General features: G+C 47.8%; 1 protein-coding gene across 2 annotated transcripts in view; it reads left to right on the top strand.

The window, feature by feature from the left end:
- Positions 1–325: 325 nt before the first annotated feature.
- The window catches only part of UBE3C (ubiquitin protein ligase E3C), a 121,600-nt gene continuing 104,979 nt past the window's right edge, over positions 326–16,946 (top strand). For both annotated transcript variants that reach the window (XM_047097399.1, XM_047097400.1), the window contains exon 1: positions 326–771. In XM_047097399.1, the coding sequence (XP_046953355.1) occupies positions 706–771 (66 nt within the window). In that variant the 5' untranslated portion in view covers positions 326–705. The remainder of the gene's footprint in view (positions 772–16,946) is intronic.

A 16,946-nucleotide genomic window follows, 5' to 3' on the forward strand; every position in this document is an offset into this window, starting at 1 on the left:
GACCCCTCAGCGCCTCTCGCGCGGCTCCGGCCCCCACCGCCCCTCCCCGCCCCCGGCCCCGCCCGTCACCTACGCGCCCCGGCCGCAGAGCCAGGTCACCGCGGCACCTTCCCACGCTTCAGCGCGCCGGCGACGGGAGCGCGCACGCTGCCCGGCTCCGGAGAGCGCCGCGGCGTCGGCGGCGGGCGCGCGCACGCTGGCGGGGACCGGGGAGCGCCGCGGCGTCGATAGCGGGCGCGCGCACGCCGGCGGGCCGCGGGGTGGAGGGCGTCGGCGTCGGGCGCGCGCGCGCAGGCGGGACCGCGCACGCCAGCCCCGGCCGGCGGCCATCTTTCCTCCCGGCGGCTGCTCCCGGTGCAAGTGCGGGGTCTGCGGCCCTGCCGGCGCCCTCGGCCTCGGCCGGAGCAGTGGGGAGGCGTGGATGAGGGGGGAGGTGAGGAGGAGCCGCCCCCCCAGTGTCGCCGCCTCCCCCACCCGAGGGCAGGCCGGGCGGGCAGAGCCCCCAGGGCGGGCTCGGGGTCGCTCCCCGCTGCGGCGTAGTCCTCCCCGCAGGCGACCCCTCCTCTCAGGAGACCCCTCCCCGCGGGAGACCCCTCCCCTCGGAGACCCCTCCCCGTAAGAGGCCCCTCCCCCGCGGGAGCCCGCCCCGCCCGCCCCGCTGCTCTCAGGGTCGGGGGCTCCTCCCAGATGGGATAAGCTGTAAAGATGTTTAGTTTTGAAGGGGATTTCAAAACGAGGCCCAAGGTGTCCCTCGGAGGCGCCAGTAGGAAGGTAAGAGCGGCCTGTGTGTCTGCGGCGTCTCGGGCCCTCCGGGCGGGCGGCCTGCGTCGGGGATCCGGGCCCCCGGAGGCGGGCGGGGGGCCGCGGGGCCGGCCCGCTGCGCGGCCACCTGCTTCTGATGCGCTAAAGCAGGTCTGATGAGGGAAAGGGCTTTGTAGACGGGAATCGCCGGTGATCTGCGCTCCTTAGGTTCCAGACACTGCAAGGATGCTGAAGGCGGACAGCCCTTTGAATCCCGGTGGTGACAGAACTCGGGCAAAGGACATAATGTTTCTGTTTAAGATGAGCTCTCGCTACTCTCACCCTTGACTTCTGGTAGCGGTTGCTTTCAGAATCCACCACCTAAGGGGTGGTTTCTGTTGTAGGAAGTGGCCAGGATGTGTCTGTTAATGTCAACAACCTCTGAAATCCAAGGCGCAACTCCTCGCCGGCCACGTGTTTGGATCCGAGGCTGTGTGGATTATTCTTCACCAGCTTTCTGGAAGGAGTGCGGGGACACTCTGGGACCGTTGTTCATACCATTATTCTTACAATTGTTTAGAGTGAGGGGGAGCAGGCTCCGGCCATCCTGCTGCCCTCTCTGATGACCGGCGGCTATTGGTTCAGCGGAACTGCCAACAGATAGGTGCCAGTGCTGTTTCATTCCCTTGTTTTTCACCATTTCTCCTCTGTGCCGGTTCATGGGTCCCTTTTCCGCCTGCTTAGGTTTTAAAGGTTCGAAATAAAAATCTGGCCCCCGTGCTTGAAGTGTTTGAAAAGTTTAAGTGAATCGAATTAGTTGATTATTTACTGAAGAATTTTTTAAACGTCTTTTACTTTATTTTTTATTTTATTTACTTATTTTAAAATAGTTTTTAATGTTTATTTGAGAGAGGGGGAGAGAGAGAGAGAGAGAGCGCGCGCGGGGGAGGGTCAGAGAGAGAGAACCCCAAGCAGCTGCGCTGTCAGCACAGACCCCAGCACGGGGCTTGATCTCCCCAACCATGAGATCATGACCTGAGCCGAAAGCAAGAGTAGGACGCTTGACAACGGGGCCACTCAGATGCCCCTAAAATGTCTTTTAAATGCTTTGCATATTGTTTTTGTTTGTTGAGTATATTCTGTACGTTACACTTAAATAAATAGCTGAGTTGTCACATAATCCTAAGTGCATACTCCAAGTAGGAACATCCCTTTAAAATTGTGCTCTGGGAGGGGCACCTCGGGGGCTCAGTCGGTTAAGCATCCGACTTCGGCTCAGGTCATGATCTCGTGGTTCGTGAGTTCGAGCCCCGTGTTGGGCTGTGGGCTGACAGCTCTGAGCCTGGAGCTGCTTCGGATTCTGTGTCTCCCTCCCTCTCCTTCCCCCCCCCGCCCCCCCCCCCAGCTGGCTCTCTTTCTCTCTCTCAAAAATAAACTTTAAAAAAGATTTCAAAAACATGTAAAGAAAATTGTGCTTTAGGGGTGTGTATGATGGCCTCCTAGGATAGAGGAAGGGAACCCAGTAGGGAGTTGGTAGAGAAGCGTGCTGATGATTTTCAGGCTTTGAGTTGTGCGTGACCGTGATTGGTTGAGGGTAGCTGGCTGCAGGACTAGGTGTTCGAGCTGGGTACTGTGTACGTGTGGCAGGGTGGGCAGGGGTGACCTTCCGTGGCTTGGGTATTCATGGAGATTACAGGTGAGATGGAGGAGGGTAGAAGAGGCCTCGGAGCACCTCCGGACCAGATCTGGCGTACAGGCGAGGTGGAGAGCACGTGGCTGGTTGTACGTGCCCAGCGAGCTGGTGGCAGGTCACCACCTCACAACCCATGTCACTTCTCCACAGGGGCTCCTGATTTCTCTTACAGACAGGAGTGCCCCCGCATGCTCTGCCAGTGCCCCGACCCCGTCTTCTCAACTATGAGCACAGCTCCAGCCCGAGGAAAGTGCTCATCTAGCAGTCACGGTCTCGGGGGAGGCTGCATATCCTGCTTTTTAGCTGTGCAGAACCGTTTTCTTTTTGATTGGGGTGCAGATTAGACATCCAATGTATGTGTCTTAGGTCATGTCCCTAGAAGAGCTTGAGGAGGTGACCTCGCTGCAGGTGAAACGGAGGCGGGAGAAGGAGAGGGCAGGGGAAAGGGTCTTCTTCCTTGGAGCCTGTCTCAGCCCCACGGGGAACTCAGGAGCTTGGCTGGCATCACGGGGCTGCCCCCTTCTTGAGTGAAGGGACCTGGAATTCTGTCACCCTCCCGTATGAGTTGGTCGTTGGCTGCAGGCCGCTCTTGGCGTGAGGGTGGGAGTGTGACACTGGGCCCCTCTACTGAGGGCAGTCACCCTGAGGGTAGCCTTTAGGAGCCGGCGGTGGCTAACACATGGCGGCTGGGGGATGGGGGGGGAGTCAACAGCAGGTGCCGCTTGAAGGATGTCTGTGGTCCGCTGCACCCTTGTGACCACCCCACCCCCATCACATAACATTCCCAGCATTCCGTAGGCTCCCTCCTGCCCCCTTCCAGTCAGTATCCCTTCTCCCAAAGATAATTGCTGTTTGATCTCTGTTACTGTAGGTGAGTTTTGCCTGCTGAACTTGGTGTGAGTGGAGTCACATCCGGTTTGTTCCCGTTTTCCGGATTTGGCTTCTTTGGGTCCGCATTTCTCTGCGTTCCTCCACACTATAGTTGATGCATTCTGTACTTATGGGTGTGTGTAATGTCAGGTGTGCACTTACACTCGTGCTGGGTTCTGCACACACTTAGGCTTTGCTCTAGTGCACACACCTGCAGTGTGTGGAGGGGGCCGGTGGCCTTACTTCCTTGTCAACATTCATTATTGTTAGTCCTTTTAATTTTGGCAATTCTGGTGGCGATGTAGTTTCATTGTAGCTTTAATTTTGTTTCCTCGCAACTAATTCTGTTGAGCAGGTTCAAATGCATATTTTCCTTAATTTTCTTTGGCTATGATACAATTCTTTCCCCTCATTTAAAAAGCAAAAGGTTATAATGGTCTTTCCTTCATGTATTAAATTATTCGTAATTGTTTCTCCTTTCTTGGGCTGGGTAGAAAACTGAATATGGCCACCTTTTAAATACATCTTTTTTTCCCCAAATTAAATGAGTATTTTAGTGGTTATTTGTAAAGGCTCTGTGTAGCATATGAAACATCATAAGGAAAAGTCCATGCCCTCCTTATAATCTTGTTGGAGAGACAAGACTTAGTTAGAAGTTAAATAACTATTGAGGGCGCCTGGGTGGTCAGTCGGTTGGGTGTCCGACTTTGGCTCAGGTCGTGATCTCGCGGCTCGTGGGTTCAAGCCCCGCATCGGGCTCCATGCTGACAGCTCAGAGCCTGGAGCCTGCTTCCGATTCTGTCTCCTCCTCTCTGCCCCTCCCCCATTCGCACTCCTTCTCTCTCTCTCTCTCTCTCTCTCTCAAAAGTAAACAACAACAAAAAAGCTAAATAACTATTGTTACTGTAGCTATTGAAGTAATATTATTATTACATTCAAGAATTCTGTTGGGGCTGGTCCAGGAAGAGGTAGAGTTGGTTGGGGCTTAGTCTTGAAGGATGGATAGAATTAGGGTTGGTGGGTGGAAGGGGATACATGGAGTAAGTGTATACTGGATTCCACTGATTCTAAGTCACACAGTTTCCTGATTTTTAGTATTTCTGAAGTCAGGATACATCTTGGTGGCATGACCTAGTTAGCGCAGTATTTTTTCCCTTTCTTGGAGTGCATAAAAGAATATTTTAGGAGCCATTTAATCACAAGTATAGAAATCCATTGAAAATAGCTTAGTAGGGGGAAAAATTTATGGGAGGAATATGATGCTATTTCAAAGAACGTAAGGACGGACGTAATCCAGATACCAAGTCATCAGGACCCAGGTGGTTACTCGGTTTTTCTCCCCGAGCTGTGCTGTCTCCTTCATTCTTGCCTCCCTGCCCACTGGCTTTCTCCCTTTTTCTTGCACATGATCTCAGCAGTGTATGATTTCCTAGTTTAGGTGTCCAGCTGGGGCAGTTGGATCTCAATTGCATTCCTCAGGAGAGGAAATCTGATTGGTCTGAGTCAGCTTTCTGCCTGATGAGCTGAGTCTGGGATGAGGTTGGGGTCTCTGGTCCACATAGAGCAGTATGGATGTGTGAGCTGTAGGGTGTGGATTCTCCAAGAGGGGAGTGGTTGTTAAATGGAATGTCTAGGTTCCTATGGACATAGACGGAGATGTGGAACAGGCTGTTGATTGTAGCTGTGTGAAATGAGGGAGAAATCTGGGCCAGACATGCAGATTTGGTAGTTACCGGCAGATAGATGACTCGGAAAGAAGTCCCTAGGGAGAAGGCCTGGCGTTTGGGATGGGGTGTGGCCTGCGGGGTATTTTAACATCTAATAAGTGAGGAGAATACTTAGGAAAGAATCACACCTGGTGGAGGGCGGGGTGGGGGTGGTGGGGAGGAGGCGTGACCACAGTGCCAAGCGCTGCAGGGAGACACTGCGGCAATACTAACAAGCCACCAGGAAGACCTGGGTGGCTTCGTGGGGACAATACTCCAGGGTGGTAGGGTTGGAAGTCAGATCGCAGCATGCAGGGAGTGACCGGGAGGTCAAAAAGTGGCGAGATCTTTTTTTTTTTTAAGTTTTTAGTTATTTTGGGGGGGGTCACATGTGAGCAGGGGAGGGGCAGACAGAGGGAGACAGAATCCCAAGCAGGATCCGTGCCATCAGGGCGGAGCCTGACGTGGGGCTCCATCTCACAAGCATGAGATCATGACCTGAGCTGAAATCAAGAGTCAGACGCTCAGCCGACTGAGCCACCCAGGCGCCCCTGAAGTGTTTAACTTTGTAAGAAACTGCCAAGTGTCCTGCAAAGTGGCCGCACCATTTTGCCTCCCCACCAACAAACAGTGAGCGGTCCTGTTGCCTCACATCCTGTCCGGCCTCGGTGGTTGTCAGTGATCGCATTGTAGTCATTCTGCTAGGAGGCAGTGATGTCCTCGTCGTTTTCCTTTGCGGCTCCCTGATGACAAGGGGTGTGGATCACCTTTTCACGTGCTCATTTGCCATCTGTATACGTTCCCTTTTGCCCACTTTTCAGTTAGTTGTCTTCTTACTGTTGAGTCTCAAGAGTTCTTTGTATACGTTTCTTATGTATTTGTATATATTTTGCGAATATACAAGTTCTTTTTCAAATATGTCTTTTGCATATATTTTCCCCCAGTTTCTTCTAGCTTGTTTTTCTCATTCTCTTAACTGTCTTTTGCAGAGCAGAAGTTTGTGATTCTAATGCAGTCCAATTTTATCAATACTTTCTTTCATGGATTACGCTTTTGACGTCGTGTCTAAAAAGTTTGCCAAACACAAGGTCACGTGGCTTTTATAAGACGTTAGCTTCCAGTAGTTTTATACTTTTGTGTTTTACATTTGGGTCTATGATCCATTTTGGGGAAATTTTTGTGAAAGATACAAGGTCAGTGTCTGGTTTTCTGCTTTTGTTGTTACTCGTTTTTTTGCATGGATGACCAGTTGCTGCAGCCTGTTTTGTTGAAAAGCTGCCCTTTCTTTGTTGATCTGTTTGGGGTTTGTTTTGTTGTGTTTGTTTTGCCTACGTCACCCTGTCTTGATTTCTGTAGCATTATGGGAAGTCTTGAAGTTGGATAGTGCTGCTTTGTTCTTTTTCGTCAGCATTGTGTGGGGTATTCTGGGATTTTCATTGGGATTGTGCAATCTGTAGATCAAGTTGGGAAAACCTGACATTGTGACAATATTGAGTCTTCCTATCCAACATGGGGTAAGTACCTCCAGGGTTTAGTTCTTTGATTTCATTCATCAGACTTTGATAGTTTTCCTTGTGTAAACCTTATATATGTTTTGTTAGATTTAGATCTAAGTGATTCATTTTTCTGGACCTAATATAATGGCACTGTTTTTAATTTCAAATTCCAGCCGTTCATTGCTGGTATAAAGGAAAGCAGTTGAGTTTTGATTTGTATTAACCCTTAGCTCAGCTCCCAGCAGCCAGTTTCATAGTCTCTGTTTCCAGACATTTGAATTTTTTTTCTTTAATTTTTTTTAACGTTTTTATTTATTTTTGAGACAGAGACAGAGCACGAGCAGGGGTGGGACAGAGAGAGAGGGACACACAGAATCCGAAGCAGGCTCCAGGCTCTGAGCTGTCAGCACAGAGCCCGACGTGGAGCTCCAGCCCACGAACCGCGAGATCATGACCCGAGCCGGAGTCAGATGCTCAACTGGCTGAGCCACCCAGGCGCCCCAGGTTGTTCTGTTTTTAATTTTTTGAGGAACCTCCATACTGTTTTCCATAGCGGAAGTGATGTTTTTGGTTTTGTTTTTGATCAGTTTGTTGGAATTTTCTACACAGATGATCCTGTCATCTGTGATCAAATACAGTTTTCTTTTTCTCTTCCTGATTTGTCTACCTGTTATATCCGTTTCTTTTCTCACTGCATTCTGCATTAGCTCCGACTTTCAGGAATGGTAAATCAGTGGTGTGGAGGGAATGCCCTAGCCTTGTTCCTGATCTTACTGGGAAAGTTGCTATTTGTCACCATTAAGTTTGATGTTAACTGCAGATACTTTGTGGATGTTTTTTATCAAGGTGAGGAAGTTCCCTTCTATTTCTCGTTTACTGAGTTCTTATCATGAATGGGTGTTGGGGTTTGTCAAATGCTTTTCTGCATCTACTGATGTGGTCATGTGATTTTTCTTTAGTCCGTCGGTGTGGCGGATTACCCTCAATGATTTCTGAATGCTGAACCAGCCTTGCCGGCCTGGGATCACCACCACCGGCTGTCTTCTGTATTTATTTTTATACCTTGTTGGATTGTGTGACAGTATTTTGTTGGGGAGTTTTGCATCTATATTCGTAAGAGATAGTGGTCTTTGATATTACTTGTGATATTTTTTTCTGGGTTTGGCATTAGGGTAATGCTGGGCTCATAGAAGGAGTTATTATACTCTAGGGCCTACCAAAGCCAGCTACTGCAAGTTTAATTTTCCTCTTCGATAGGTGTAGACAATTTTTTCTTCTTCTTAAGTTTATTTATTTTGAGAGAGACAGTGCAAGCGGGAAAGGAGCAGAGAGAGGGGGACAGAGGATCGGAAGTGGGCGTGGGGCTCGAACTCAGAAACTGTGAGATCGTGACCTGAGCCGAAGTCAACCATTCAACCGACTGAGCCACCCAGGCGCCTAGGTTTGGACTACGCTTAAGATTGTAGAACTCTGATTGGCTGGCTCTGTAAAACTGCCCTCTATTCTGCAATTGAAGATCTTATGTAAAATCTTTTAACTTAAAAAAAATCCCATGCTATTTTGTTTTAAAAAGCTGGCACTGGGTATACGTGTTGTCATGCCTCCTCTGTGTACGTTGCAGTAGAAGCTAAAACTTTCTTACAGATCTGGCAGTGAGTGAAGTAAAAATGCGTTCTAAGGTCAGATTTAAAAGTGTTAATTTTCTGTCAGGCTGGTATCACACTGCCGTTTCATCCGCCAGTGCCGCGTCTCTTCTCTTGGGTGTAATTAACTGGTGGCCTTCACACACAAGACCAAAAACCTGTAGTTCCCTGTAGCAGAGGTGGGGAATTCACGATCTGGTTCTTAGGGAAATCAAGCAGAAGAGAAGGGCTGAGACTGTTTGTCTAATTCTCTTTGTACTACTTGCACTCAGGGCCTAGGGTGAGGCAAGCAGGGCCCCTCAAGTACCACTGGAGGGTTCAAGGTGGCCTTACTGTCAAGCTCACACTGTGGCTGGCCCTGCACTGGCACCGCCCTGAGCGCGAGCACCTCCTTAAATTTTGTTCCCCAGGTATGAGCTTGCCTCGCTAGTCCCTGCCTGCCTTTGCACACTTAAGCCGATTTTCGTGGGTTATGCAGTTAATTGCCAACTAGGTCTCTTAACTAAAGTAATGCGCATTACAGGAAGCCTCATAGGACTGCAGAAGAGCCTCAAAAGAGTTTATTGCAAAAGCAGTCTGGAGCTTTCTTCGAATGTAACTTTCCCTGTATTCTTAGAACTTTCATAGAATGCAGACAGCTGGGAGCTTGGAAGTTAGGCACCTTATTATTTTATACCACCGTAAGGGTATCTGCCTTCCACACGTTCCTGTTCTGCCACGGCCTCTGTGTGCCCGCACCGGTTGTCATCATAAAGGCAGGAGCAGGAACTTCTGTCGGCGTGTGTCCATGCGGTCCGGCACCTCCCGTGGTAACCGGGTTAAAGACGGAAATGCCTGCTGGCGGTGTGGGTGCCGTGTAAGTTGTCTCAGCCTGCCGGCTGGGGGGCGGGGGGCAGTTGAACATCAGAGGTCTTAACAAGGTACATCCCTTCTCATCCAGTTATTGTGCTTTGAGACCTTTATCCTAAGGAACTAATCTGACAGGTGCAGAGGAAAGACGCAGGGGAAGAGATGATTGCGGCGACACCCATAACATTGAACAATTGGAAACAACCTAAACGTCTAGCAGGAAATTTGTGAAGCAAATGGTAATACAACAGTGTAACGGAATACTAGACAGCCGTTACTAATATTTATATTTTAATGTCTTATATTTATTAAAAGGATTCATTGTTAATGGAAACGAGCAGATTACAAAACAGGACTTCAGTGTGCATTTAAATTACATTAATCTAAATGTCACAATACCTGCTTTACCACTTTCTTAATTTCCAGTGAATGAAGGACGTGGTACTTACAGTTCCTGTAGAATGGTGGCTTGGAGCAAGCAGTACGTTCTTGCTGTCCACTCAGTTTTGTGGGACGGGGATCTGAGAGCAGTTGGTGGGTGGTTCTGGCTCAGGATCTCTGTGGGGCTGCGGTGCCTAAAGCCTTGCCTGGGGGGCTGGCTTGTCCACGTGCTGGGGGAGCCACTCCTGGGCTGGCTCGTCCACGTGCACGGAAGTTAGTGCTGGGTGTTGGTGGGAGGTGTCAGGTCCCTGGTACGTGCACCTCTCCTTAGAACTCCTTGACTGTCCTCCTGACGTGGCGTGGGACCTGGGAGTGCAGGGAGAGAGCGGCATGCCTGTACGAGGCAGTCCTGAAAGTCACATACATTTTTGTCGGATTCTGTTTGTCTATCCGGTCCACACTCAAGGTCGGGGTGGGGGTCACGCTCCACGTCTTAAAGAGAAGCAACCTCAAAGACCTTGTGGAAGTATGCTGAAGCCACCGCGGAAGGGGTATCAGTTTCAGCTAAGTTGTAAGTGCTAGTAACACGTGACTTACATGTGCTAGTTTTCTGTCTTAACAGCCTATGAGGATTTAAATAGTGTACGGCTTTCCTTCTCTCCTATGTTGAGTCAGTAGTTACTGGCTATGTAACTATTATGCAAATATGGAGCAGTTAAAAAGCAAAGATTATCAACCAAACAAATTTTCAGTAGATGTTTTGGTGAGACTTAGTTGACTCAGAGACAGTTTTGTAGCTCTGCGCCTTAGAAACGTAAGCAGGTGTCATTTATTTGCAGCAGTGGGAATTTACTTATTTAGATCATTTACCTCTTTGATCCAGCCACCCTTGGAGAAGGGGGAGGCACACAGCTGGGCCAGGGGGAGTAGATAATTTTGGACTGGGTGTCTGTGGGTTGTCACCATGACAACCGTAGGGCAGGAGGCAGTCACATGAGGGTATAGAAGAGAGGTGAGTGAAGTAGGGGAATATCACAGTAAATTTTGGGCCATCTGGGAGCTCTTTTGGATGGTGGTATACCAGAATGGAGAGACGAAGCTTGTTTTCCTTTTCGTGCTGTGTGTATCCTGTTTCCAGAACCCCAAGCAAATGGCACAAGGTTAGTGCCCTAGGCTTTTGTATGCTGCACTGGGATCCTTGCTACTATGTATATATGGACCTCGTTGCCATCGGGGAGGAGGGACAGCACGGACAGAAGTGGCCAGCCGCGGAGAAGTGGTAATCACCTACAGATTGCTCAATGTGGCTGGAGTCAGTGTTGGAGAGAAGGCCGGTGAGAGGCGGTGAGGGCCCAGATCATGAAGGTTCTGTGGGTCACACTCAGGCATACCCAGGCACGTGGGTGAGCCAGTGAGGGATTTTAAGCAGTAAAGTGACTGTGGGCAAACGGGTTTTGGAGAGATGAGTGTGGGGCAGTGCGGGTGGTGGGAGGCCAGGCGAGAGAGGGAGGCAGCCACAGTTGTGCAGACGAGTAATGCGGGCCTGACGCACCATGGTGGGCACCTGAGTGGAGGGGCCTTCGAGAGCTGCGGACGAGGTAGAATCGGTGAGCTCTGCAATGAGAGGGGGCCCTTCAGGCGTTCGTCTGGGATTACCGGAGTGGAGAGTGAGGCCGTGAACCAAGACGTTAAATTCCTAGGGAGTTGTTCGGTTTGAGTGGTGGAGGGTGTTCAGGAAGCGCCGGTCTGGAGCTTCGGGTGGAGACCCGGAGTCCCTCAGTCCATCAGCAGGTGGTGGAAATTGTGCAATACACGGAGTCCTCAGGAAAAAGGGTTCGCTCAGAAGGCTCCGAACAGAACTCCCACGGCTGCCAGCATTTACACAAGAGGCAGAGGAAGGGGTGTGCAAAGGCGATCGTGCCGTCAGGGCCCGGTGAGCGGAAGGCTAGCGTGATGTCCGTGTGTGGGTGGCCACACTCGCCCCCAGACAGTAGCTTTAATGAGGGAATGCGCAGAGGCAGAGTGGGAAAAAGCAGGGACTGGTGGAGGACCGCGGACCTGTTGAATGAGGCTTTATTTTGAGGCCTTTGTGTTTTGCTGTAGCCATTCCTCTCTGCCTTGTGTTTAGACTCGGTGTTATCCCAAAGCAGAGAGTCAAGTCGTTCCATCTCTTTTCTAAAATTAAAATTTTGGGGGCGCCTGGGTGGCTCAGTCGGTTAAGCGTCCGACTTCAGCTCAGGTCACGATCTCGCGGTCCGTGGGTTCGAGCCCCGCGTCAGGCTCTGGGCTGATGGCTCAGAGCCTGGAGCCTGCTTCCGATTCTGTGTCTCCCTCTCTCTCTGCCCCTCCCCCGTTCATGCTCTGTCTCTCTCTGTCTCAAAAATAAATAAACGTTAAAATAAAATAAATAAAAAATAAAATTAAAATTTTGTTTTATGTTTAAAAATTACCGTACATGGGGGCGCCTGGGTGGCTCCGTCGGTTAGGCGTCTGATGCTTGCTTTCGGCTCAGGTCATGAGCTCACTGTTCGCGGGATCAAGCACCGTGTCGGGCTTGAGCTGACAGTGTGGAGTGTGCTTGGGATTCTCTCTTCTCTCTCTCTGCCCTTCCCCCACTCGTTCCCCCTCCGTCTCTCAAAAAAAAATAAACTTAAAACAATTTGAAAATTAAAAAAATACATGCTCATTGTGTGGACTTGGAAGTATTTATGTTTATTCTTAAAAAAAATTTTTTTTTAATGTATATTTTTTTTTTTTAAATTTTTTTTTAACATTTATTTATTTTTGGGATAGAGAGAGACAGAGCATGAACTGGGGAGGGGCAGAGAGAGAGGAAGACACAGAATCGGAAACAGGCTCCAGGCTCCGAGCCATCAGCACAGAGCCCGACGCGGGGCTCGAACTCCCGGACTGCGAGATCGTGACCTGGCTGAAGTCGGACGCTTAACCGACTGCGCCACCCAGGCGCCCCAATGTATATTTTTGAGAGAGGGAGAGAGAGACCAAGCGCAAGCAGGGGAGGGGCAGAGAGACAGGGAGGCACAGAATCCGAAGCAGGCTCCAGGCTCCGACTGAGCCACCCAGGCGCCCCCGTTTATCCTTTCTTTTTGGACATTTAGGTTGTTTGTTTTTATCGTGAACTTCTTTAGAGCCAACAATGTAATTATTTTTTAGGATAAATTAAAGAAGTTGAATTGCTTGGTCAAACAAAGTATGCACATTGTAAAGGCTTTTGATACACTTTGTTCTCTAGAAAACAGGAATCAGTTTCTATTCCCTGGTTGCTTGGGTTCAGTGCTGCCTTTGCTACTTTGCCCCGCTGTCAGCCTCTCCAGCCTCTCGCGCGTTTTCTCTCCAGGGTGTTTCCGTTTCCCTCTTCCCTCGTTACAGGTAGGCAGGCCACCGTCCTCGGTATTTGTCATCTGGCAGGGTGCTTTGCCCCTGTGCTCTCGCTTCTTGACTTTTTAATTTAAATGTGTTAGCATTCCTTGGAAGTTCTTCCAAGGAGGAAATCAGAGCCAGAGAGTCCAGAACTTTGGCAAAAACTGCAGGGCTCAGGTGTCGGACTGCCGGTCTGTGGTCCAGGACGCGCTGCTGGGGGTTATGTGGCCTGCACACGCCGTGTCTGCCATCTCGCCGCGCTGCGGTTTCCCGCGGAAGGTCCAGGAGCACGTCCCCCAGGCCCTGGGAAGGTGGCTCCAAAAAACCCTACTTCCTTTTGAGTTAATTTTCCTTTTAATGAAGCTTTAATGCTCTAATGTTTTTAAGGGGCATCAGTAAACCCTGGTGTGTGGGCGAGCAGCACAATTCATACCACATCCTTACTGCAAAACATGAAGTTGTGTGGGGCGCCTGGGTGGCTCAGTCGGCTGAGCGTCAGGCTTCAGCTCAGGTCGTGATCTCGCGGTCTGTGAGTTCGAGCCCCGCGTCGGGCTCTGTGCTGACAGCTCGGAGCCTGGAATCTGCTTCGGATTCTGTGTCTCCCTCTCTCTCTGCCCCTCCCCCACTCATGCTCAGTCTCTGTCTCAGAAATAAATAAACATTAAAAAAAATTAAAAAAAAAACAAAACATGAAGTTGTGAAAAGCGTGATGGGAACCTGAAAAAATGTTATCTCCATGACCAACTGCAGTTTCATTGCTTATCTTTTCTGGGCTTCTCTTTTTCACAACTTGTAATACCAAAGTGATAATTCTTGTTAATCAGAAAGTCAGACTGAATTACTTTTAATATTACCTTGCTCTAATAATGTTTCCATTTCCAGTCAAGGGCCTTTAAAGCAGTGTTAACTTTTTTTTTTTAATTGAAAAAAATTATAAAAACAATGAGATCCATCTAAAGACAGATCCATCCATCTAAAGACTCCTGATTTCCCCACTGTTACCAGTTTCCTCAGTGTCTGTTTGGAACTAGTGTAAACATAAATAAACATATCCTCCCATCACCTTTTCAGTGATAAGGAGAGAACATACTACAGTTCTCCTGAGTGCTGTATCTTTTTTTTTTATTAATTAATTTTTTATTAAAAAAAAATTTTTTTAACGTTTATTTATTTTTGAGAGAGAGAGAGAGTGAGACGGGGGAGGGCCAGAGAGAGGGAGACACAGAATCGGAAGCAGGCTCCAGGCTCCGAGCTGTCAGCACAGAACCCGACGCGGGGTTCGAACCACGAACCGTGAGAACATGACCTGAGCCCAAGTCGGACGCCCACCCGACTGAGCCCCCCAGATGCCCCTCCTGAGTGCTGTGTCATAATGAGTCCACACCAGCACCTGTAGGTCTCTGGCGCTCTGTTTCCCAGGTGCGTCACGTTCCACTACCTGGTTTGTATCCTGTAAGTCTTTCCAGGTTTATCGGAATGGGATTTAAACTGTTGCATTTTGCTTTGGATACTTTATTTTTTAAAGTGGGCTCTTTTCTGATTATAAAATAATGTTTATTACATTACAAAATAATGTAATTTAAATTACTGCCATAAGTAAAGAAAAATTACTTCTTTGGAATCCTCCCCTCTATTTAGAAATAATGCACTATTAATATGTGGGTAAATGTTCTTCCAGTCTTTTTCTATATACTTTTTGAATTAGGAATCATTTTGCACATTTTGTTTTATAAATATGATATTTAGCACTTACTGTATTTGATGCACCTTTAAATACTTTTTGCTTGCACGTGAAGTTAGTTTCTCTTAGATTTTCATAGAGGTTCTTAGGAAAAACCTGCAAATTGTAGGTTGTGCATTATTCACAAATAATACTTTTGCTAGCATTTAACATTTTAATTAACTCAAAAGGAAGTGTTTTACTTGACTATTCTTTGAGTTGTGTAAAACTGCTCTTCTGTTAGTGCATGAGAGTGGGAAAATACCAACTTAAAACAGGTGTGAAACTGATTATTCTGTTTACACGGTTAAATGTAGTAAATTGCTAACGGAAAATAACCCAAATAGTGAAACAGAGGAAGCTTCATAATTGCTTTAAAAATCAAGATATTAATAAGCATGCTGAAGTTCTTTTTATAAATGGTTAACGGTCTGTCTGAGCATTTGGTTTATGGAAATTACATTATATAAATGTACTTTGACTTCCACTCAGATTTTCGACCATAAATTTTTAAATTCGGATAGTTAATGAAATCTGATTTAAACTATATATGACTGATTTTTTTTTACACTTCATTTGTTACCCCTAAATGTATTTGCCAAAAACAAAAAACGTTTTTTGTCCTATTGAAAAACATCTTTGTTAACGGCATTTTTGAAGTTTGGCCACATTCAATTTTCAGAGGAGACAAGATAATGTGTCTAAAGCTCAAGGCTCAAATAGGGACGTTTGCTTCGTTCACTCTTGTTTACATGTTGAGGAAGACGTGTAGTGTCACAGCTGTGGAGGGAAGATGAGGGTCGAAAGGACCGTGGGCGCCGACTCGTCATGCCAGAAACACTTGATGAGTGTGTTTTGTGGACTGGTATAGAACTGCTCCTGAGAACTCCCTGCTTTTTCTAGGCCCGTAGGATTTAAAATGCAAGCGGTGCTTTCCAGTATGCGTGTAATAAATCGGAGCGGTCACGGTCTGAGGGTTCTTTTTGGTGGTGCTTCCTTGTTCTTTTCCTCCCAGCCACTTTGTATGGACTTGTTTACGTGGAGCTGGTTTTGAAAATTTATGTCGTCTTGTGGCTTCACTGGTTTATTACAAAGGTGAGAACGTATTCCATGGGCATGGGTAATAACTCAAGCAGTAGAAAACAACGACGCAGAGGAAAGCCGTCCAAGTCCCCCCCCACCTCACCTCTCACCCACCCCTCACTGCCTCCGTCACGGGTCCTGACAGTCAGAGTGTTCTCTGCGTGTGGAATCGTCCGGGGGCATGCTCCTCTCTCGTTTAAACACCTGCTAGAGCATGTGAAACAGGCGGCAGCACTCCTCTTACCGCCTGATAACCCATCTTGGAGATCGTTCCAGATGAGCGCAGGCGGATTGACCGCATTCTTTTCGAGAGCCGGATGATCCTGTGTGCAGTGAATGTTGCACAACTTATCTGTCTTATATTTTAATGGCCGTTTATGGTCAGTTTTTCACTAAGCAACATTGCAGTGCATATCCTTGTAAATAATGCCTTGTAAATGCCTTTAATTCGTATAGGTCACATTTCTAGAAGCGCTAGCTCAAAGGCTATGCACATTTGGGATGTTAGTAGATGCACCTCGATTGCTGAGGTGGGTTATCAGCGAATGAAAGTGCCTGCTGTCTGTAACTCACAGCAGCTCCCTGAGTCTTTGCCAAACAGATAGGGAAAAATCCTCTTTCGTTGGGTTTCTATTGCATATTTCTAAAATGAGTAAAAATGAAGTTCTTAGGTTTAGAAGATTTTTTTTTCTCTCTGCACTGTTTTTATAGCTTTTGCTGATTTTACAAATAATTGGCTTTGCGTTATTATGGATAGTTGTTCCTATTTTGTTATTTTATTAACCTGTGTTGTATTTTTCCGTGTAGAAAGTTCTAATTTTTATGTACTCAAATTTATTAAATAAATGACAAACCGTAACAAGACTTAGTGTTGACGTGATACATCTTTCTTAGAGAAAGTCTTCTTTCATATGGAGATTTTTTAGTGCTCATATTACCTTCACATTTTTATAGCTAGCCCTTTATATATATATATATATGTATATATATAAATCCTATATCTGTTAGGGATCTGTTTTTTTTTTTAAGTTTATTAATTTATTTTTTTTTTTTAATTTTTTTTTTTTCAACGTTTATTTATTTTTGGGACAGAGAGAGACAGAGCATGAACGGGCGAGGGGCAGAGAGAGAGGGAGACACAGAATCGGAAACAGGCTCCAGGCTCTGAGCCATCAGCCCAGAGCCCGACGTGGGGCTTGAACCCACAGACCGCGAGATCGTGACCTGGCTGAAGTCGGACGCTTAACCGACTGCGCCACCCAGGCGCCCCGAAGTTTATTAATTTATTTTGAGAGAGTGGGGGAGAGAGCGAGAATCCCAAGCAGGCATGTGGGGGCTTGAACTCACAAACCATGAGACCGTGACCTGACACAAAACTGAGGG

This window comes from Lynx rufus, unplaced genomic scaffold (assembly GCF_022079265.1).
Source record: "Lynx rufus isolate CCGP_SWC_20201006 ecotype Redwood Valley unplaced genomic scaffold, mLynRuf1.p SCAF_4, whole genome shotgun sequence".
NCBI lineage: Eukaryota > Metazoa > Chordata > Mammalia > Carnivora > Felidae > Lynx > Lynx rufus.